This window comes from Quercus suber, unplaced genomic scaffold (assembly GCF_002906115.3).
Source record: "Quercus suber isolate HL8 unplaced genomic scaffold, Cork oak 2.0 scaffold_168, whole genome shotgun sequence".
Lineage (NCBI taxonomy): Eukaryota > Viridiplantae > Streptophyta > Magnoliopsida > Fagales > Fagaceae > Quercus > Quercus suber.
The window spans coordinates 1,117,378-1,139,911 of NW_027069628.1; the positions used below are offsets into that span (position 1 = coordinate 1,117,378).

The following is a 22,534-nucleotide window of genomic DNA, read 5'->3' on the forward strand; positions in this document are numbered from 1 at the left end:
TTACATCAAATCGTTATATACATATATATATATATATATATATGTATGTATGTATGTATGTATGTATGTATGTATGTATGTTACGAAAAAATTATAAAGAAATTGGTCATATTTATAGGTGCCTTTAGAGCAATTATTAATAAACCATTTTAGAAATGTAAGAACCCAAAGAACAGCCCAAGCCCACTTAGAATAGTGGCTCCCAATACTTCAAGCCCAATACAATAAATTTGTAAGAGAGTAGGCTTTTTGAGTCAATTGCAATTCTAAGTAAATTACAAGCTTGAGGATAACAGGATTAAACCAATTAACATGAACGAAACAAGCACATATCCAATGTAAATTCTTCCTTGGGTAGGTTTGAGGATGAATTGTTCATTAACAGTCAAAGTTGATTTGTTTACAGTTGGATCTTTAGTTCTCTCTCTTTCATTTCGTAAAAATGTCACTCCTTTCTAGAAGGGTTCATTTCATTATATAATCTTTTCTATTGCATCTCAGCCCTCCAATTGTACGTCTTAGGGGAGTAAGTTGGATGCTTGTCCCATCAGGATCCTTCTGGAGGTGGTAAAGAAAGTTGTGAGCTGTAAAGTCATTGTTCAGGTGTCTTTTCCTCATAAATGCAGCTAGCTCATTTAGTGCAGAGTATTGAATGTGGAGGTGATGACCACCTTTCTAGATATTTCATTTTTCCCTTGCTTGCACGACTCTATACCACAGTTGTGAAATCCAGACCGAACCGGACGGTCCGACCCGGTTACCCGTGACCGGACGGTCCGACTTGGTTACCCGTGACCCGGGCTCCAATCCGGTTCTTTAGTGAGTGAAACCGGTTTTGAAATTAATTAGGTAAAACGCGTGCTCCAGGAATAAAACCAACGACCTCCTAGGATTTCTGGACCTTTGTCCAACACGCCAACCACTGAACCACTAGGCTTCCTTGTGTTCTTCTTGAAACTTATATTTTATTTATTTTAATTCTACAAGATTAATAGTTTTGGATTTAATTTTATCACTATTTACTTAATAGTATTTTCTTTTTCTTTTTTTTTTGGTTCAAGAATTATTCTTTCACATCAATAAATATGAATATGAAAATTGTAAATTTATGTTAAAAATGATGTTATTTTAAATTAAAATGCATTTTTTATTTGAAAGAATAACAAATAAAATTTTTTAAAGCTTGTTTATATTTATTATTTTCTATTCACTTTATAAAAATAACGAAAAATACATTTGAAAGTTGTTTTAATTGCTTAATATTTTTTTAAGTGTAAATTTTCATATTTTTACACATTTAATACATTTATTTGTATTTTAATTAATATTAAATTAATTTTGACGTCATCACGGTTCAACCTTGGTTGGACCTCGGTCCGACCTTAAAAACCTTGAACCTCTCTCTTTTCCGGTTCTTTGAACGGTCTGGGTTTGAAAACCTTGCTCTATACCATAGTGCTTTACTTTCTAGTGCAAGGAGTTGAATAAGTTATTCCCAAAAGGCATTTACTCCTTGGTCTTCTTGGACAACGGGCTTGCTAGCCTCCTTTTCTCGGACCTCTTCTCATAAGTTTAGTCCGAATTAGAGTGATCTTCACATCTTCCTTCCTTGGTCTTAGCCCATGTGTCAGACCTGGGTTGGCGCATGAATGAGCCTTGATCTTCCTCGAACAGGACCCATGGGCCCTAAAATCTCTTTGGATACCTTCTCCCACAAGAACAATTATGACATCACTTTAGTAAGAAATATAAGAAATTCTTAACAAAAATTAATTTTTTTGCTTTTTTCATAAAATTTTTAAAAATATTTCAAAAATAAATATTTTTAGAACATCCATTAACTTTTTTTTTTCTTTATTATCCTTGAACTTATTAGAAATAAAAAAAAAATAAAATAAAATCATAATCACGTCGGATTTAATGGGAGGGATGCTGTAAGGCCCTGTAAACGAAAATGATTCAACCAATGGTGTTTACGAAAGCGTGCATGGTGCGTTAGAGTGAGAGAGTGACAGTGAACGCAGTGGCTTCGATCGAGGTGGACGGTCACGACAAGCACTTTGGCAAAAGAGGGTAACCAGCACCATCTCTGAGGTCCCTGTCGATTTGTTTATACGTTTAAAGAAATAAAGAAAGACAATTCAAAATCAAAATTTGTGTTTGGATTTACCTGCCTTGCTCACTGCTGGGTTGCAGGGGTACTGTGTTTGGATATGGATCTATTTTTTTCACTCTTAACTTTTTATTGCGTACTTTTTTTTTATTACTTTTACTTTATTTGGATTCCATGTAAGGGTGAAAATATCCTTGTTACTTTTTGTTTGTTTGTTTGTATTTATTAAGTTTATTTATTCGAATTTTTTTTTTTTTGGATCGGGTTTATTGGAGTTTCTTGTTAGTATGTCCGTAAGTTTCATAATAATACGAACTTTGAAGCATAGAGGTTATGAGAAAAGCATGGGTTCAAAGTTCAAACATATTAAGGATGGAGACACAAATATCTCTTCTTTTTTTCTTTTTTGGACTGAAAGATAGGTGTGAAAGTATCAAACATAATTTTTCATGAACTTTGCTATATGATTATTTTTGGGAAAAAGAATGTATGTGAAGGCCAGGTCATTTGAAACTCCCAATGCTACTAAGTCAAGCACTCAAACCATCAATTTGGCTTACTTAAGAAACTTTTTCTCTTCCATTCCGATTTTACATGAGTCTCACAACAACCAATTATTAAAATTTATGCACAACAAATTTCTCTACCTTACTCTTCAACCATGATGAATGGGGCTTGACCTGTGCTTGTGCCCTTGTCTGTAGTATACTAAGGTGGAAAAAGATCCTACGAAGCTAGAGTGATAGAGCTATATTATTGAATCGCAACAAATCTTTGATACACATCTTCAAATCCAACTTACGTGTTAAACTTTTGTTTCTTCTTTTCATTATAATTAATTTGACTCCATTGCCACCAAGTGTTTTAAGTCTTGGTTGATTTTTGGCTATCATAATTTGCTAGGCTCCACATAATTCGCTAGGCTCACCAGGAATGCCGACTACTAGATTCTCAAAGAAATTCATCATTCACATTAAGCCATTGTTTGGGTGGAGAGAAGAATGAAATGAAAATGAATGAAAAGAATAATTTTAGAATATACTTCTATTTCCTTGTTTGAGAGTTTTAATGGGTGGAACAGAAAGTTCATTTTATTATATGAGAGTTTAAGTGAGAGAGAATAGAATAGGTAGGGGGGAATACTCATTTCTTTCTATTTCCTTTAAATCTCAAATCTCAAATTTTCATTCCCCCAAAAAATTGAGAGGAATTTAAGGGAATGAAATTATATTTTATGAATTTTTTTACTAAAACTCCCAAAATACCTCTATATATTTAGACATTTATTTTAAAATAGAGGTTTAATAGTAATATTGTTATAAAATAATTCTATTCATTTCCGTTTATGTTATTTCCAAACAAGGCTATTTATCTTCCATTCTTTACCATTTTTTTTGTTTTAAAACACCCAAACAAAGTTACTTAATTTTATTCAATTCATTTCCTTTAGTCCTTTTGTAGTGATATTTTAAGTTAAGTAATGTATTTCAACTTGGCGAGAGAGTGTAATTAAGTGTGTGTGTTTAGTTGTTAGTTTGTTTCTCTAGAAAAAAAAAATTCCATTCTATTCATTTAAGATCATTGCATTTCATTCTATTCTATGTACTCTCAAGTAAAGCCTTGCCGATACTTGTTTCTAGAACTTTATACAACGACTAGCTCCTTTCGTGGCCCAAGCCCACAAGCCGCATAGTTACCTAGGAGGAAATAGGTAGGAGGACATACATCAAGGGAATGAAAAACCACATTTTATAGCTAAACTTGCATCCTCCCTTTTAAATCATGGTGCAATTCTCAAGCATAATTTTTGGTCATTTATCGCAGTTCAATCAATAATCAACAGTCATTATCTATCTTTTGCTCTTTAGACTAAATTACATCCAGATAAACTATGCTCTCTAGCAGTTTGGTTGGACTTTGATTACTTCAAATGCCTAGCTAGAACAACATTTGCTAAGTCCCTATACCTAGAAGGAGCCTTTCTTCTCCAAGGATTAAAAAAAACGAAAGGAATCTAGAATAAATGCACGAGGAACCAAGAAAAAAAGCTTGGAAATGCCATTGAAAGTGAGTGAGTCAATGTGGTTTGGATTTGGAGGTTGACGATGATTTAGTTGATAGGATAGCTGGAATCTGGATAGGTATTGATGGCATGGATTCCACTGACTTTGGTGGCAGCAAAGATAGCTTAAGAGTAATGCCAAACTATTTCACAAGCTAGAAGAAATAGAGTAATGCCGCCAATGCTCAAAGTTGAATGCAAATTATGGGCCCTCACTCTCAGTAATTCAGCTTAAGAGTTAAGGAACCCAAAAGTTCTCTTCACTCTTACTTTACCTGTTCATCATTACCGGGCTCATTGGCTGCAGCCCATCTTTTTACTTTGGCTAAGCGACCCATGGCCTATCTGAGCATAACATATCTAACTCAAAGTGATAAGAATATTGCAAGATCCGAATCTGGATAGGTATTGATGGCATGGATTCCACTGACTTTGGTGGCAGCAAAGATAGCTTAAGAGTAATGCCAAACTAATTTCACAAGCTAGAAGAAATAAAGTAATGCCGCCTGTTGAAGTGGGCCGTGTGTGTGGCTTGAATTGCCACAAGCCCAAGTCAAGTAGTATTAGGAAACCAAATTCAACTAGGAATTTAATTCCCAGTACAGCCGGCCTATAATATATATATATATATAGATATATTAAGGGTGTTGAATGGTAAGAGAGAATTAGAGAATTCCAATTAACCTAGTGAGCAGCCGCATGAGAGAAAAATAGAGAAAAGAGAGGCAGCCAGCTTCTATTCTTATTGTTTTTGTGAGAGAGTGCTAGGGTGTAATTGGGATTTGGGTTTCTTGAGAGTGTTATTGTGCACTATTGTATCTCCCTATTTTTTATAGTGAAATTTCTCCGTTGTCTCCGTGGAGGTAGGCAGTTTGCCGAACCACGTAAATTCTTGTGTTTTTGTGTGTGCTTGTTATTTAATTTCCGCTTATTTACTGTTATTAATTGGAGTCCTGGGGTGCTATCTGCACAACAAGTGGTATTAGAGCCAGGTTAGGATTCAATCCTTTGAACACAGTAAAGATGTCAAGCACAAAGTATGATGTAGAGAAGTTTTGTGGTAAGGGAAATTTTTCTCTTTGGCAAAGGCGGATGAAGGATCTCCTAATTCAACAAGGAGTTCACAAGGCCTTGCTTGGGAAGGAGAAGAAACCGGAAACGATGAAGGATGTAGAATGGGAAGAGATGGATGAGAAAGCAGCCAGCGCTATTCGTCTAAACCTAGGTGATGAGGTCATTCACAACATCCTAGAAGCAAAGACCGCAAAGGAGGTTTGGGAAAAACTAGAAGGTCTTTATATGAGAAAGAATCTGACGAACAAGTTGTACGTGAAGAAACAACTGTATAGTTTGCATATGAAGGAAGGTTCAGATCTGTTGGAGCATCTCAACACGTTTAATATGTTGAACACTCAACTGTCAAGTTTTGGGGTGAATTATGAGGACGAAGATAAAGCATTACTCTTGTTAGCGTCGCTTCCTACTTCTTTTGATCATCTAGTGACTACGTTGATGTACGGCAAAGAGACTATAGTACTCGAGGAGGTGACTAGTGCTCTCTTGTCACACATAAAGATGAAGCAAGATGGTGATGGTTCTCAGGCTGATGGACTTATTGTAAAGTCTGAGTCAAGCAATAGAGGTAGAAGCAGGTCAAGAGGACGGAACTCCAACAGGAACAGATCACAGTCTAAGTCACGTGCAAAGAAAGATGTAATAAGTTTATTTATTCGAATTTTTTTTTTTTTGGATCGGGTTTATTGGAGTTTCTTGTTAGTATGTCCGTAAGTTTCATAATAATACGAACTTTGAAGCATAGAGGTTATGAGAAAAGCATGGGTTCAAAGTTCAAACATATTAAGGATGGAGACACAAATATCTCTTCTTTTTTTCTTTTTTGGACTGAAAGATAGGTGTGAAAGTATCAAACATAATTTTTCATGAACTTTGCTATATGATTATTTTTGGGAAAAAGAATGTATGTGAAGGCCAGGTCATTTGAAACTCCCAATGCTACTAAGTCAAGCACTCAAACCATCAATTTGGCTTACTTAAGAAACTTTTTCTCTTCCATTCCCATTTTACATGAGTCTCACAACAACCAATTATTAAAATTTATGCACAACAAATTTCTCTACCTTACTCTTCAACCATGATGAATGGGGCTTGACCTGTGCTTGTGCCCTTGTCTGTAGTATACTAAGGTGGAAAAAGATCCTACGAAGCTAGAGTGATAGAGCTATATTATTGAATCGCAACAAATCTTTGATACACATCTTCAAATCCAACTTACGTGTTAAACTTTTGTTTCTTCTTTTCATTATAATTAATTTGACTCCATTGCCACCAAGTGTTTTAAGTCTTGGTTGATTTTTGGCTATCATAATTTGCTAGGCTCCACATAATTCGCTAGGCTCACCAGGAATGCCGACTACTAGATTCTCAAAGAAATTCATCATTCACATTAAGCCATTGTTTGGGTGGAGAGAAGAATGAAATGAAAATGAATGAAAAGAATAATTTTAGAATATACTTCTATTTCCTTGTTTGAGAGTTTTAATGGGTGGAACAGAAAGTTCATTTTATTATATGAGAGTTTAAGTGAGAGAGAATAGAATAGGTAGGGGGGAATACTCATTTCTTTCTATTTCCTTTAAATCTCAAATCTCAAATTTTCATTCCCCCAAAAAATTGAGAGGAATTTAAGGGAATTAAATTATATTTTATGAATTTTTTTACTAAAACTCCCAAAATACCTCTATATATTTAGACATTTATTTTAAAATAGAGGTTTAATAGTAATATTGTTATAAAATAATTCTATTCATTTCCGTTTATGTTATTTCCAAACAAGGCTATTTATCTTCCATTCTTTACCATTTTTTTTGTTTTAAAACACCCAAACAAAGTTACTTAATTTTATTCAATTCATTTCCTTTAGTCCTTTTGTAGTGATATTTTAAGTTAAGTAATGTATTTCAACTTGGCGAGAGAGTGTAATTAAGTGTGTGTGTTTAGTTGTTAGTTTGTTTCTCTAGAAAAAAAAAATTCCATTCTATTCATTTAAGATCATTGCATTTCATTCTATTCTATGTACTCTCAAGTAAAGCCTTGCCGATACTTGTTTCTAGAACTTTATACAACGACTAGCTCCTTTCGTGGCCCAAGCCCACAAGCCGCATAGTTACCTAGGAGGAAATAGGTAGGAGGACATACATCAAGGGAATGAAAAACCACATTTTATAGCTAAACTTGCATCCTCCCTTTTAAATCATGGTGCAATTCTCAAGCATAATTTTTGGTCATTTATCGCAGTTCAATCAATAATCAACAGTCATTATCTATCTTTTGCTCTTTAGACTAAATTACATCCAGATAAACTATGCTCTCTAGCAGTTTGGTTGGACTTTGATTACTTCAAATGCCTAGCTAGAACAACATTTGCTAAGTCCCTATACCTAGAAGGAGCCTTTCTTCTCCAAGGATTAAAAAAAACGAAAGGAATCTAGAATAAATGCACGAGGAACCAAGAAAAAAAGCTTGGAAATGCCATTGAAAGTGAGTGAGTCAATGTGGTTTGGATTTGGAGGTTGACGATGATTTAGTTGATAGGATAGCTGGAATCTGGATAGGTATTGATGGCATGGATTCCACTGACTTTGGTGGCAGCAAAGATAGCTTAAGAGTAATGCCAAACTATTTCACAAGCTAGAAGAAATAAAGTAATGCCGCCAATGCTCAAAGTTGAATGCAAATTATGGGCCCTCACTCTCAGTAATTCAGCTTAAGAGTTAAGGAACCCAAAAGTTCTCTTCACTCTTACTTTACCTGTTCATCATTACCGGGCTCATTGGCTGCAGCCCATCTTTTTTCTTTGGCTAAGCGACCCATGGCCTATCTGAGCATAACATATCTAACTCAAAGTGATAAGAATATTGCAAGATCCGAATCTGGATAGGTATTGATGGCATGGATTCCACTGACTTTGGTGGCAGCAAAGATAGCTTAAGAGTAATGCCAAACTAATTTCACAAGCTAGAAGAAATAAAGTAATGCCGCCAATGCTCAAAGTTGAAAGCAAATTATAGACCCTTCCTCTCAGTAATTCACAAGCTAGAAGAAATAAAGTAATGCCGCCAATGCTCAAAGTTGAAAGCAAATTATAGGCCCTTACTCTTAGTAATTCAACTTAAGGGTCCGTTTAGTTGGAGGAGTGGAAAAGCAAGAGGATGAAAAATTAGTGGGATAATGGAAAAGTGGCAGGATAAAAAAGATTTGGTTTTCTCTCATGTGTGTTTGGTTGGAGGAGTGAAAAAGTGGGAGGGTGAAAAACTCTTTTATTTGGTTGAAGAGAAAAAGGGAAGGATGGAAAATGTAGTTTATATAAATTGATTATTATGTCCTTGTTATATGATATATAAGAAATAGATATATTTACACTCATTAAATAATATAAAAATTAACACAAATACATATACATTTATATTACATTTCTTTATTATTATATATAATTTAAAATTTATGGGCAACAAAAATTGATTATGTGTTATCTGGGAAGACATTAAAAAAAAAAAAGGTTCATGTTGTTGTGAAGATGTTGGGAGATAAGGATGAAAAGGCAATAGGGTGGGAAAGCGAGAGGGGTAGGTAAGAGCAATAAAAAGCGAGGGTATTTTTGTCACATAGCACGCCTCAACATTTTCTTCTCTATTTTCTCTCCATTTTGGAGAGAGTTTTTGTGGGCCTTGGTGGAAAATGTCTAGCTCCACACAAAAGTTTTCTTTCCCCTCCTTCCAACCAAACAACACTCAAATTCATTTTCTTTTCTATTTTCTCTCCAGAGTTTTTCATCCTCCCTATTTCACCTCCAAACAAACACACTCTAAGAGTTAAGGTACTCAAAAGTTCTCTACTCTTACTTTACCTGTTCATCATTACCGGGCTCATTGGCTGCAGGCCTGCAGCCCATCTTTTTTCTTTGACTAAGCGGCCCATGGCCCATCTGAGCATAACATATCTAACTCAAAGTGATATGGATATTGCAAGATCCTAATTATGACATGGGAGACTTTCCTTCCTTTTAATGATTATATTTCCAAACCAAATGGTCAGACTTTTTTTATATTTTCTTTTAAAGTCTTGTCTCCCGGGCCAAACTCAAACTTTTATAAATTTGATTTACCGATCAATATAAGCGAAAGTGCTAAACCAGTAACTATCAAGTGTGATTTGACTTTAGATTTCAAATTTAGCTCAGCTCATCATATGCAATTAACGCTTTCAATCATTTACTTTCTTTCCTCTGCTACAAAATTTCTCATTCTTTGAACTAACACAAAATCTTCCAGATTGTTAGGACAAGAGAATTAAAGCATTTTAGAGACTCATAGGACCCTTGAATGTATATGATATTATGATATGACATGTATTGATGTTTATGAAACTGGGTCCACAGGACCACAAGAAAGAACTATGAATCTAAGCAGTAAAAGCCTCACCGCAGAAAACCTAGAGTCCCACTAAAACAGTTCAAAGGCTTCACCTAATGGCTGTGGTAAGTATTCTATAATAGAGATTGAGAGCTCCTCATTAGTCATTAAGTCATGCATTTTGCTATTGTATGTGTCTGAAGCTGGATAGGACCGATAGATCTAATTTGATATGGTTATCTGTATTGGCCAATATCCATGGAATTTTTTCAAAGTTAAAACCCTTAGCTCAACCGACAATCAATGGTTAAAATCCCTATAATCTAGGAAAAGATGTTTGGCATATCTTCATTGATAGCTTCATCTGAAGTCAATTATTGTATCTGATTTGGGTCCAGATGGCAGAGACTTCACCACCATTATGCAAAGCATTTCCACTCTTCTAGACAGCTTTTCTAGGTAGGCAAGTCCTCTTGTGCTTGTCCATGTATAGACATATGTCCATTTTATTGTATTATATAATAATAATAATAATAAAAAACTCCTTTTGATTTCTATAGAGGGTTTAGGATAGGGCTGCAAATGAGTCAAGTATTAAAAGTTTAGATTTGTTTATTTAATTTTATTTCAAACATGAGTCGAGCTCAAGCTCATCACCAACTAAGATCACATGTTTAAACTTGGTTCATTTACTTGTTAAACAAGCTCAAGCTTATTCATGAGCTAGTTGATTAAATTTTTTTCTCCTATATATACTTAAAATCATGACTAAAATGTTTTATCCTTTCACAAATTTATGAATTTTTCCTACAAATAGATTGTTTATGTTATGAATAAACTATAAATATAATTTTAATATCATATGAACCAATTTACAAACTTATACAACCCAATTTTAAGTCTATATAAATATATTTTTAGATAAGTGTATATATAAATATATGGTATTATGTATAGCTAATTTGAGTCTTTATGTTCACAAGCTTGTTCACGAATATATTATTATGTTTGAGCTTGATTCGTTTAATAATCAAGCCTAAAGTTAGGTTTGAGCTTAGCTTATTTACTAAACAAACGAATATAAACAAGTTTTTTCTTAATTCGGACTCAAATTGTTCATAAATAGCTTAGATCATTTATGGCCCTAACTTAGGATAAAAAATTAATTTCAATTTTATTGCAGAAAAGACAAAATAAGAACACAACCATTTTTTGTTTGTTGAATACATATACCCAAAACATTTTATAATGCCAGGAACTTAAATATTCAAAACTCATTGGCGGGTCCCTACATGCCATGCCGACGATATGGTTCAAATATACTCAAAAACAAAATTATAACAAATACTTATAAATTTTATCATGGATGCAATGATAGCAGTGAAGAAGTCAACCCACAATGAGGAGAAACACATATTTCTAATCTAATCAGTTCGGTATGTAATGGCATAGGATTCCCAAGCACTTTTAACAAACATTCCCACATTTTTTTCAAGTTTAGTAATGATTACCAAGGATGAAGTAGATAAATTGTTTCTTTTAGCTTGTGAAAAGCCCACTCACAATAAAGCATACCTATACCACTGGCAGCATGCACCAGCTCATGCGCAAAATGAGAAGACAGACTCTAATCCATCTTCTCTTAGCATGGCTCCTTCTTGCAACTTCTCAACACTCTTACTTTGCTACCAATGTCCAAGCTGTACAATCAGGTAAGCCACTATCCCTTATTGTTTTCCTCCTATTCAGGAGGTGTCTCTTTAGCTGAGTTATTAGGTTCTTTACTGTTATATAGTAGCACTAAAATGGTGTGGATAACAACTAAGCAGAGACACTATATTTATTCTTACAACTTACAAGCACTAACGTACCTTGGCTTTGTTGCTGAATACAGTTCATTTCAGGTTCAGACCTGGACAACTGAGCTCAAGGTCACACAATGGATATGCCTTATCTGCTAGGGTAAGTACAAGTACAAGTTTTTTCAACTCAATTATTTCTCTCATCTATGTAAGTTCTAAATGCAAATTCCATACACCTGAACTTTTTTATCTATCCTATGATTAGAAACAGGTCAGAGGAAAGAACAATCATAAAATCCCATCAGGCCCCAACCCAGTGGGGAATCAACGCCCACCGTCTAGAAAATAAATAGATGGATCCACTTTTTCCGCATAGCTTAGTAACAGTAAGGGCTACTGCATATTTTGGGAATTTAGAGATCAGATGTACTTGTAGCTTTGGAGAACTGTTGTTTAGGGTGTTGTGCTCATGCAAAAGAAGAAATTTAATGTAGACTGTATTCTAAAAGCTTCTATTACTGAACAATGGTTAGTATTTGATGTAGAATTCCATATGCTTAAATCTCCACAAAAATATTTCAGCATAAGATTTAAGCTCCATTATATAAAACCAAAAGGGGAAAAATGCAAGAAAACAAGGCACAAAATTTATTTCCATTACAATGTCTTACGTTTTTATGCATGGGCTGAAGAGGTTCACACCTTTATCAGCTGATCTCCTGTTTGCAAAATGGGTATATTTTACACATCCAAAATGGGTACAGAGATGCTGATGTATGAACCAATGTGAATATCATCTTCGGGGCTGCTTAAGTAAATTACCCAAATGCAGAAAAACCAATCTCCACAAACACAACAGACTTTTTTCTTTCACTAATTTGTAAGTTTAGAACTTTCTATTCTTCAACATAATAAACCCATTTGCAGATGGCACTTCTTGCAATGCTGTGTCACTTCATTTGACAGTAAGGATTTTATGGTAACCCATTTTCAAAGGGAAAGTAATTACTTGAAACATGAGTAACAATTGTGGGTAGGCTTGCTTAGAATTCATGTTGAATGTAGGGGTTGAATTATATTTTCAAAATGAATGAGCCAACATAAAAATGGCCATTATATATTAACCAAAATACAATTTGTTAAGATATACAGGACTCACCATAAACTACAAACATATCAGTTTACTGTCATTTTATAAGGCACGTTTCCGCTTTGATCGCTTGCTTCTCCTTGGGCGTGGATAATTTGGAACGTCTTTGCTAACACTAGAAGCATATGCTTCTTCTAGAGCGTTCTCATCCTGTCATAAAAATAAGTTAGTTTCTAAAGCCAACGTTAAAACAAAAACATTGGGAAAAAGATTTGCACAATATAAAGCTAGACATCCCAATTCCAGAACATAATTGAGGTTGGCATGGTCAAGAATGATAAAGGTTCTCCATTTCAAAAATAAAATAAAGCAGTTGCTAAATCTCTTTTAAAACACATTTCTTTAGTACTGAGTTCACACACATATCAACTGCGATCAACATTATTAATAGAGAATCATCTGTGCCAAAAGTAACATTCAAATTCGACTATTCAGAATAAAATTTTAATAATTTATGAACATAAAACAAATATGGTTTGCTTTTCATTTTGATGTCTCTTTGTCATATGCAAATCAATAGGCCACCTTCCTGTCATAGGGTAGTACAGTAGCAAGACACAGAACACCCTTTTTCCTAGTCTGTGTGGTTCCTTCCATGAAATACAATATGAGAAAATTCCGCAGATATGCACACATGCACCAAAACACAGGTACCATACATGTGTACTACTTGACTGTTTGATGTTGAGCCAAGGTCCAATCAGTGTCCAACTTTATGACAATAACAGAAGTGACAAACTTGAGGTAGGGAACCACAAACTGTTGTTAAGACAAACAACTCATGATCATGCAGCCATATGGGTTCTATTTCAACTCTGTAAAATATGACAAACTTTCATGTTTCTGTTTGCTTTTGCACCATCAGTTTTTAGTCAAAGAAATTAGAAGATGCACAGAAAAATATGAGAGAAGTGCTACAGACAATGTTGGCACTAAAATTTGCAACAAACTAGAGAATTCTGAACCTTCCATTCCTCGGTACCACAGATCTACTCTATCAAATTGAACTAACCTGATGAGCCTAAACATTCAAGTAGTATTCTCTTTTGCTTTAAAGGAAAAAATATGACCAAGTTGAAAAAAGTTGTAATCTTCATAATAACATTTGTGCAATCAGGATGGAAGGCTTCTCTAACTATGCACATGAGCTTCATACCCATTGAAGGTATTATTCACAAAAGGAAAGCAACATAATATTATTTTATAACAAATTGCTTTGGAGGCCAAGATCAATAACTCAAATGAGATAGGAAAAAACTAGGAGTCAAATTTCACCTTGTCCTTAGTCTCTTCATCTTGATCATCGTCAGAATCAGATGTGGAAACCAGAGTCTGAACATCTTCTGTGGGTAGTGCCTTCGTCTTCTTTTCTTCCTCTTCTTTCAACTTCCTAAACCTGTTGATTGCCACTTTCGTCGGTAAAACAACTTTTGAAAAAGCTGATGATACATGCATTTTTTTCACCAAAAAAAAGATGATACATGCATTTTTTCATGTAAAACTGACCTCTCGCCAGGCTGTTCTGTCTGAGAAGCTGATCGTTTTGCACGTCCTGCTGTAATGATTCCATTAGCATTCTCACTCACAACAGGCTTTGCACCACCTAATTTGCGTAACCATACTTGTTGGGCTGTGCTGAGCACATTGTTTGTGAACCTAAAAACCACATGGTAAATTCTATGAACAAATGGACAGAAGAGTTTGTTATAAAAATATAGTTGTTGAGGTCCACCAAGCATAAATTTTTAGAAGGGGGGAAAAGAGAAAGTATATCAGTGCAAAGCCATATGATTCAGTTTGCATTCAAAATATCTGATGCAATTCATTAGTTCTTGACATGTTAGTTTGTATGGAGCAATAAGATTTTAACAAATTAGTTCATATAAAAGAAGATTCAGACATCTAGACTAGCAGATTCTCAAGATAACAATAAAAGAAGATTTCTTTATTAGTAGGTATATGTTGTATTAACGCAAGCATAATCAGCATAGAACAAATCACAATTTTTCACAGAATCAGTACATGCACAGATCTTAAGGTCATAGAACAACCACCCCAAAGTTTTGTGCTAGTTCAAATTCTTATGGGACATATAAACTACTCTGCACATATCATAACGGTCAAATAGAAAATTTATAAAACCAGTTATTGACTACAACAATAACAACCAAGCCTTAGTCCCAAATTTTTGGGATTGGCAATGGATCCTCAACAACAATAACCAGTTATTGGCTAAAGCATATAGGTGGATAAGGATAAGTGAAATTGGCAACAAGAAACCAACCAGTAAATTGATAATCCTGATGGCACAGACAAGGAGAAGTAACCAATCATGAGTGGAAGAAATTTGAAAACAAGAAGTGTGTTCTTTTGAGTTGGATCGTCAGTCTGCCAATAAAAGACAATCAAGTCTTAAAAATGCTTAGAAAGAAAATTGAGAAGTGAGAGGAAAAAAAAAATGTTAAAGAGGATTATGATTTACCTGGGGAGGCTTCATGAGCTCCATTGAGACATATTGAGAAACAACAAGGAGGACAGGTAAAACAAGGTAAGCCACAGTGTCATACCAGCCCAAAGGTGGCTGGCCATCCTGCATGAAAATTATACACGGTAAAACCCATATCAAACGCAAAAGCTTGCCAAAAAAAATAAAAAATAAAAAAAGAAAGAAAATTGGCCATTAAAGTGCTATACTTGTATAAAATACAACTGAGGAACTAACGTAGGTTTTCCTAACTTGCTATTGTAAAAGCGTAAATCTGATGCTGCAGATCCTTGAAGGTTCACATGGAACACAGTTCATCAGTATCCTGTTCCTAGGACATGCTTACCAACCAAAACATGCATATTCCCAAATCAAACTACTAAGGCAAACTTAGCTTTTCAAACTTCAGAAACTGCTTATCTCCCTTCTTTTAGCTGCAAATTCTGGGCGGTACTATAAATTATATAAAAATTTAAAAATCTTTCAAAATTACAAAGGAGAAGACGTAGGGGGATATTTTTCACATAGAAAGTAGAAAAATTTCCTATTGAAAAAATTTTATAAGAAAGAAAGGTCATCTATTTCCCCAGACATTTAAGGCATCTCCATGGGCCATTAAAAGCTTCTCCAGTCATTGTACCACATGTTATTATATAAATCATCTGCCACAAGACCAGACAAAATTCCACAATTGGGCCCCCTAAGAGCCCATCAAGTAAGGAGTTCAGACCCACATATATTCTATAGATTGTGCTTGCTTTGGAAGGCAAACAAGATTGACATAAGAATTTGCACCAGTCACCAATACCCAACTAACCCAACTAACCCAACATGCAACAATTCACCTGAAAGCAGTTAGTATAGATTATTTTGCCAGGAAGAGGATAGCAATGAGTCGATGACTTAAAAGATTGGACAGTGTAGGAAACAAGCCACAATACCAAACATATCCTGACCACTGACTAATAATCTCTGCATCATTAAATGTTGCAGATATGTGCTTCAATTTGAGACATTGACCTAACACTTCCATGATCAGTAACTAACAGAAAACTTCCATGACAACGGAGTTTAATTAAGAATTTTATGTGAAAAACTAATGTTCAACATAGATAAAGATGAAAGACAACTTTTAGCTTAACAAGCCATGGAAACAAAAATTATTCTTACCACAAATGGAAAAAGCCAAGAAACGCCAGATCCACTTTGTCGGGCAGCAATTGAAGTTGGGCCACCCAGAGAGGGAATCCAAAAGAAACCTTCTGTCAACAGTCCCTTCAAACAGAATGATTAACAAAAATTAACAATAATGAACTTGCGTGAAGACATAAAAGTTTCAGTTGAATAAAATCACCCAAAAGATAATGGGATAGCAACCTCTTAATTACCTCATTTGCCACATTTGATAGAGCTTGATATAACCCTATCCAGACTGGAATAGTAGCCAAAGTTGGGAAACAACCTTTCCACAAAAAATAAATAAAGATGTTAATATGCATCAGCAGAGCAGCACTATAAGGTGAAGGGAAAGATAACACTGGTAAGGCCTTGAAATAAAAAGAGAGACAAAAAAGAACTAAGAACCCAACATAAAAAGGTACTGATGATGTTTGTCTATAAAAAATAGAGAAACTGTCCAGGAGGACCTGAACAAAATAAAAAGAATGAATTTTTGACTCCATATCATTAGACAAGTTCATGTACAAAACAAAACAGTCAAAGTGTTGCATCTGAGGAAAATAATGCAATGTTAGAACTTTAAGATTGAGAATTCTTCGAGGGAGGACTTAATATAATATGTTGGAGCCCCCGTTAACCTAAAAGCTTAAGCTAATTATTTTGAACCCATTAATGTTTCATCACTTAGCCACTCACATGAGAATTTTTTCAACAAATGTTAAGAGACCAATTAAAAAACATACCTGCTAATGGATTAACCCCGGCCTGCTTATACAGCCTTGATGTCTCAAGTTGTATTCTTTCCTTAAAAGAGAAAAAGACAACAAAAATATCAGAATGAACTGTACTTACTACTTTTTCGGGGAAGGTGGGGGAGGAGGAATTGTTAAAAAAAAAATAAAAAGAAAAAAAGCAAGACCCTTATAAGTTATAACCGAGAATGTGTGGACTCACCTGATTTCCGGCATATCTTTGTTGAATGGCTTTAATCTTTGGTTGAAGGTTCTGCATAGCTAGTGTTGATTCAACCTACATATATTACTAAATGTCAACCCTTTTTAATAATACCATCACCATCGAGACCACCACCACCACCACCACCACCACATAATATCAAATAGCCACACCAAAACATTCATAAATTAAAGGTGGAAATTTACAATTGGTCCCTAAAATTTGGGTCAGATTCTATTTTAGTCCAAAAACTCAAAAAGTTCTTTCTCAGTAAAACATCCTAAGTTAGTCATTTTGTAACCTTGTCTTTATAACAGCTTACCATGAGACAACGGCTTTGTCGAATTTTGTCACGTAAGCAAGAATTACAACGATAATAAGGCTACAAAAGAACTAACTTGGTATGTTTATAATTTCCATCAGAAGAACTAACTAACTTGGTACGTTTATAATTTGTTTAGTACTATAAAGGACCTTTTCAAATTTGAGTTCTATAATTAAACCTAATCCAAAATTTACGGACCAAAGTTTTTTTTTTTTTTTGGTTAATCTAAATTGAAAGTTGCATTTGTATATTGTTTGAAACACTCACCTGTTGCTTTGTCAATGGATATGTGGCAATTTTAACAATAATTGTAAGTAATATTATCGCAAACCCGTACGCGTATGGCACGTGCACAGCTGATAGTCCATCCTTCAATACCTAATACAATCAAAAACAATTTCCATTTCACAAATTGGCAAATTTCGATGAAATGAAATCATTTTATTAGCTCACAATTTCTAGCAAAAGCATTTACACAAGATTAGCAACAGTAGTTTTATTATTTACCTTGAGAACGACCTCCATGGCGTCGGATATGAACCCGAACCAGCCGTTGTTTTTCTGCACGGCGGCGTCCGCGGCGGAATCGGCGGTGGCAACGGCGGCGTCGGCTAGCGTGTAGAGAAGGCCTTCGGTTCTGGTGAGGATAGCGGAGAAATCGATATGAGAGTCGAGGGAATTGATGGGAGGAAGGTTTTCGTGGAAGCTGAACTTGACTCTGGTGGAGACGAGTCTACTGCGGTGTGAGTGGAGGAAGCCATGGCGAGGAGACGGGAGAGGCGTGCCGATGAACGGTGGGGATGAAATTAGGGTTTTCGCCATGGATGGTGACGAGAAGTGAACTAGAGGGAGTTGAGTGAAGCTCAAGCTCAGCTTCTCATTACAGAGAGAGATGGTGGAGAATGAATTTTCGAATTATCCGTATTTTAATTTTAACGTAAATTTTTTGTTTTTTGGTGAGAAGGATGAATTATTATATTATAAATAAATAAAGCATAAAGGGCAAGGGATCTAGCGCGGGATTGGCTAACGGTGACTGATTGAGCGAATATCAGGATAACACGTCACTGGATTGAAGGGTTCTTTGGTCATCTTGGGTTCAAGGTGGTGTGACGTGGCATATATCGTTGGTTAGTTAGATAAGTTTTACGTTTATCAGTTTAAATTTTATGTTCACTTGAGCTAATGTAAACAATGATGCAAATATGTCTGCTTAATTAATAGAAAAATAGTTCCTCAAAAAAAAATAATAATAATAATAGAAAAATATTCTTTCACTTTTTTTTTTTTTTTTTTTTGGGAGAAGGAAGAACTTTCTATTATTGAATGACTGGTAAATCAAATACAATGAAAGACTGGAGGAATAGACTCCATCCAGACTAATAAAGGAAAAAACATTCTAGCCCTCTAGGCTAAGCATGTGCTACCGCATTTTCTTGCCAACTGACATGAGAGAAAGAGAAGCTCTGAAGCAAGTTTACTTAAGACAAAATGTCCTGAATTATGTGTCCATCTTGTGAGTTTACCAACCCCTTCCCCTGAAGCGATTTGATAACCAACTCAGAGTCGCCTTCGAAGATTGAGTTTTGAAAACTCGTTTCAATGCAGAAAGTGATTGCTCTTCTTGCTGCCAACAGTTCAATGAATTGGGCTGAATGTGGTTTATGGATCTTTCTGAAAGGGCAGCCATAACCTGTCCTTCAGAATTATGAATCACCATTCCAAGACCTGCTTGATCAGATTCTCTAAACATAAATCCATCAAAATTAGTCTTCATCAGACCTGAACCTGGAGGACTCCACTTCCTTGTTTGGCTTTTTCTATAAACTAATTGTTGCTGCTGCTGCAGATTTTTGAAGCCCTTGATGTAATCCTTTGCATACCCCGCAATTCTATTCAAAGGCAAACTGCTCTGTTGAAGGTGAGACTTGTTCCGATGGTGCTAGATTGACCACGCTGTGGTTGCAAACAGCGGTACCTGATGTTGTCTTGACTGCACTAGTCGGATCAGCTTTGGGAAGGAACCCGATGCTGCTGCAAACCTATCCACCCAACCAAACTCTACTGTCCACACCTGTTGAACCTTTTCACAACCCCATATAGCGTGTAGCACATTTTCAGACTCCTTGGAACACAGATGACACAAAGAATCTGTGAGTATAGTCTTTTTGAACAAATTCTCTCTAGTAGGAAGAGAATTAGTACAACATTTCCATAGGAAGTGTTTTATTTTTCCAGGAACTCTCAAGTTCCAAATACTCTTCTAGCATTGCCATCGAGCCATAGCTTCCTTAGAATTTGTCAAATCCGTATCAGGTGTCTCACAAAGGAACTTGTAACCCGTTTTGATTGAGTAATTCCCTGAATTTTCCTTTGGCCATATCAATGTATCAAGTTGTAAGGTAGAGCAAAGTGGCAGTGATTTGATAAGTTTTGCTTCAGGTGGGTAAAAACACAAGTCGATCAGGTGAGTATTCCACCATCCTAAATGAGGATCAATGAGGCAATCCATTGTGGCTTCCCTAGATAAGAGACTCGGTGGAGTAACAATTTTTCCTCCCTCTGAATTCACAGCAACCAAGCATCCTCAAAAATATGAGTAGTCTTCCCATCCCCAATCCTCCATCTAGAGCCTTGAGTAATCAAAATCTTGGACTTTAGTATACTCTTCCAGGTAAATGATCCGGAAGAGGAATATGCTTCAAAGATTGAACAATTTGGGAAATATTTTGCTTTGAAAACTCGATAAAATTGGGAACTAGTATCCTGAATCAATCTCCACACTTGTTTCACCAACATTGCTTCATTGAATTTGCATAAATCCTTAAAACCCATCCCCCCTTCCACTTTGGGTTGGCATAAAACTTCCCACTTCTTCCAATGAATTTTTCTCCTATCACCTTGTTGCCCCCACCAGAATTTTCGGATCAACATCTCAATATCATGACATAAACACATTGGAAGCCTAAAACAACTCATTGCAAAGGTAAGAATGGCTTGTACTACAACCTTCAATAAGACCTCCTTACCGGCTTGGGAAAGTAATTTTTCTTTCCAACCCTGCAACTTAGCCCACACTCTATCTTTGATGTAATTCAAGCTAGCCCTTTTGTTTCTTCCTACCACCGAGGGCAAACCCAAATACTTCTCATATTCTTTTATCTCTGGCACTCCCAACATATTTTTTACATGCTTCTTAAAGAATTCGCCACATTAGAACTAAAGAAAAGGGTCGTCTTGTCATTGTTAATTTTTTGCCCCGATGCCTTCTCATATTTGCACAAAATATTTTGTATTTTTTCAAGCTTATCCACCCTAGCTCGACAAAAGAGGAGTCATTTGCAAAAAATAAATAAGATATTTTTGGTCCATTCCTACAAAGAGAAAAACCCTCCACATGCCTATTATCAATTGCACTTTGAATCAAACCACTTAAACCTTCTGAACATATGAGAAAAAGGTAAAGGGAGAGGGGGTTCCCCTAACGAATACCTCTAGTCGGAGTGATGTGGCCTTTAGGCTCCCCATTCACCAATATAGAGTAAGTCACAGAATTGATACATTCCATGATCCAACCAATCAATGTCGCATGAAAGCCCATTTTTTCCATAATATGTTGGAGGAAGACCTACTCCAATTTGTCATAAGCCTTACTCATTTCCAACTTCAAAGCCATATGTCCTACCTTTCCAGTTTTCTTCATCTTCATGTGATGTTGACTCTTAAAAGCAACCAACATGTTATCTGAAATAGCTTTATTAGATTGGAATGCACTTTGTGATTCAAAAATAATCGGAGGTAACAATCTTTTTAATTTGTTTGCTAAAACTTTAGAAACAAGTTTATAAAGAATATTTACATAAAGCTATAGGGCGGAATTCAGTAACATATTCTGGACTTTTAACTTTGGGGATGAGAGTAATAAAAGTGTTATTTAAACTTGGCAAACTTTTTTTTTTGAATTGAGACAAGAAAGAACCGCCTTAACTACGTCATCACCAATGCTATTCCAATGTTGTTGGAAAAAAATAGGGGGCATGCCATCTGGGCCAGGACCTTTTAAGGGAGCCATTTGTTCTAAAGCCACTTCCACTTTTGCCTTAGTAAACTCACTGATTAGTTCTGCATTCATGGTATCATCCACCCTTCTGTTTGTATGTTGCACAACCTCCTTAATATCACTTGGACTTGAGGAAGTGAACAATAGCTGGTAATATTCCACAATTAGAGCTGAAACATTCTCATCCCCCGAGACTAACCTTCCATTTAGAGCTTGAAGCTCTGAAATGTTGTTTCTTCGAAATCTTTGTGAAGCCCGATTGTGAAAGTAAGATGTGTTTCTATCACCCGACACCATCCAATGAGTGTGACTCCATTGTTGCCATAGCTTTCCTCCAACCTAAGAAGATCATTCACCTATGTTTTTACCTGTCAAAAAAAATCTACGTTACCCCCTTTCACTGCTGCATCCTCGGCCTGCTGCAATGATTTTTTCTTATCCACCAAAGTTCTTGTAATGTTACACGTTGAGTGCTTACTCCACTGCCTCAGCCGTACCTGACAGTTTTCAATTTTTTCCATCACTTGTGCCATCGGTGGACCCGAGGGAACTATCCTCCAAGCTCTTGCCACGGTGACATGGCATCCTTCGTTCTCTAGCCACATATTCTCAAACTTCCAGGGTCTTTGAGGCTTAACAATAAAACCTTCAGGCAAGATCAGAAGAGGTATATGATCCGAGGACCTGCAAACTCAAGTTCGAGCCTTTGTCGCCGGAAAACTATGAAACCAACTTGTTGAGCTCACGGCTCTGGCTAATTGTTCCCACACTATATCACCATTTGCGAAATGTTTGACCCAAGTGAATTTCTGTCTCACAAAACCCAAGTCTATTAATCTGCACTCATCCAATGCCTCTCTAAACCGTTGCATTTGCCAATACAGATGTAATCGACCTCCTTGCTTCCCATTTGACTTCAGTAATTCATTAAAATCACCTGCACATAACCATAGCACTTGAAATGTTTGTGCAGAT

The 22,534-nt window shown here is 35.7% G+C and overlaps 1 protein-coding gene across 1 annotated transcript; it reads right to left on the reverse strand.

Annotated features, from left to right (window-relative positions):
- Positions 1-12,423: 12,423 nt before the first annotated feature.
- LOC112019501 (inner membrane protein PPF-1, chloroplastic) lies at positions 12,424-18,441 on the reverse strand. The gene is made up of 11 exons (XM_024052019.2): positions 18,007-18,441; positions 17,767-17,877; positions 17,175-17,249; positions 16,964-17,024; positions 16,430-16,503; positions 16,212-16,316; positions 15,039-15,146; positions 14,841-14,944; positions 14,063-14,212; positions 13,832-13,952; positions 12,424-12,706 (listed from the first exon to the last, which is right to left on the reverse strand). The coding sequence occupies exons 1-11, from the start codon at positions 18,319-18,321 to the stop codon at positions 12,599-12,601; spliced, it is 1,332 nt and encodes a 443-aa protein (XP_023907787.1). The 5' UTR covers positions 18,322-18,441; the 3' UTR covers positions 12,424-12,598.
- Between the last annotated feature and the right edge of the window lie 4,093 nt (positions 18,442-22,534).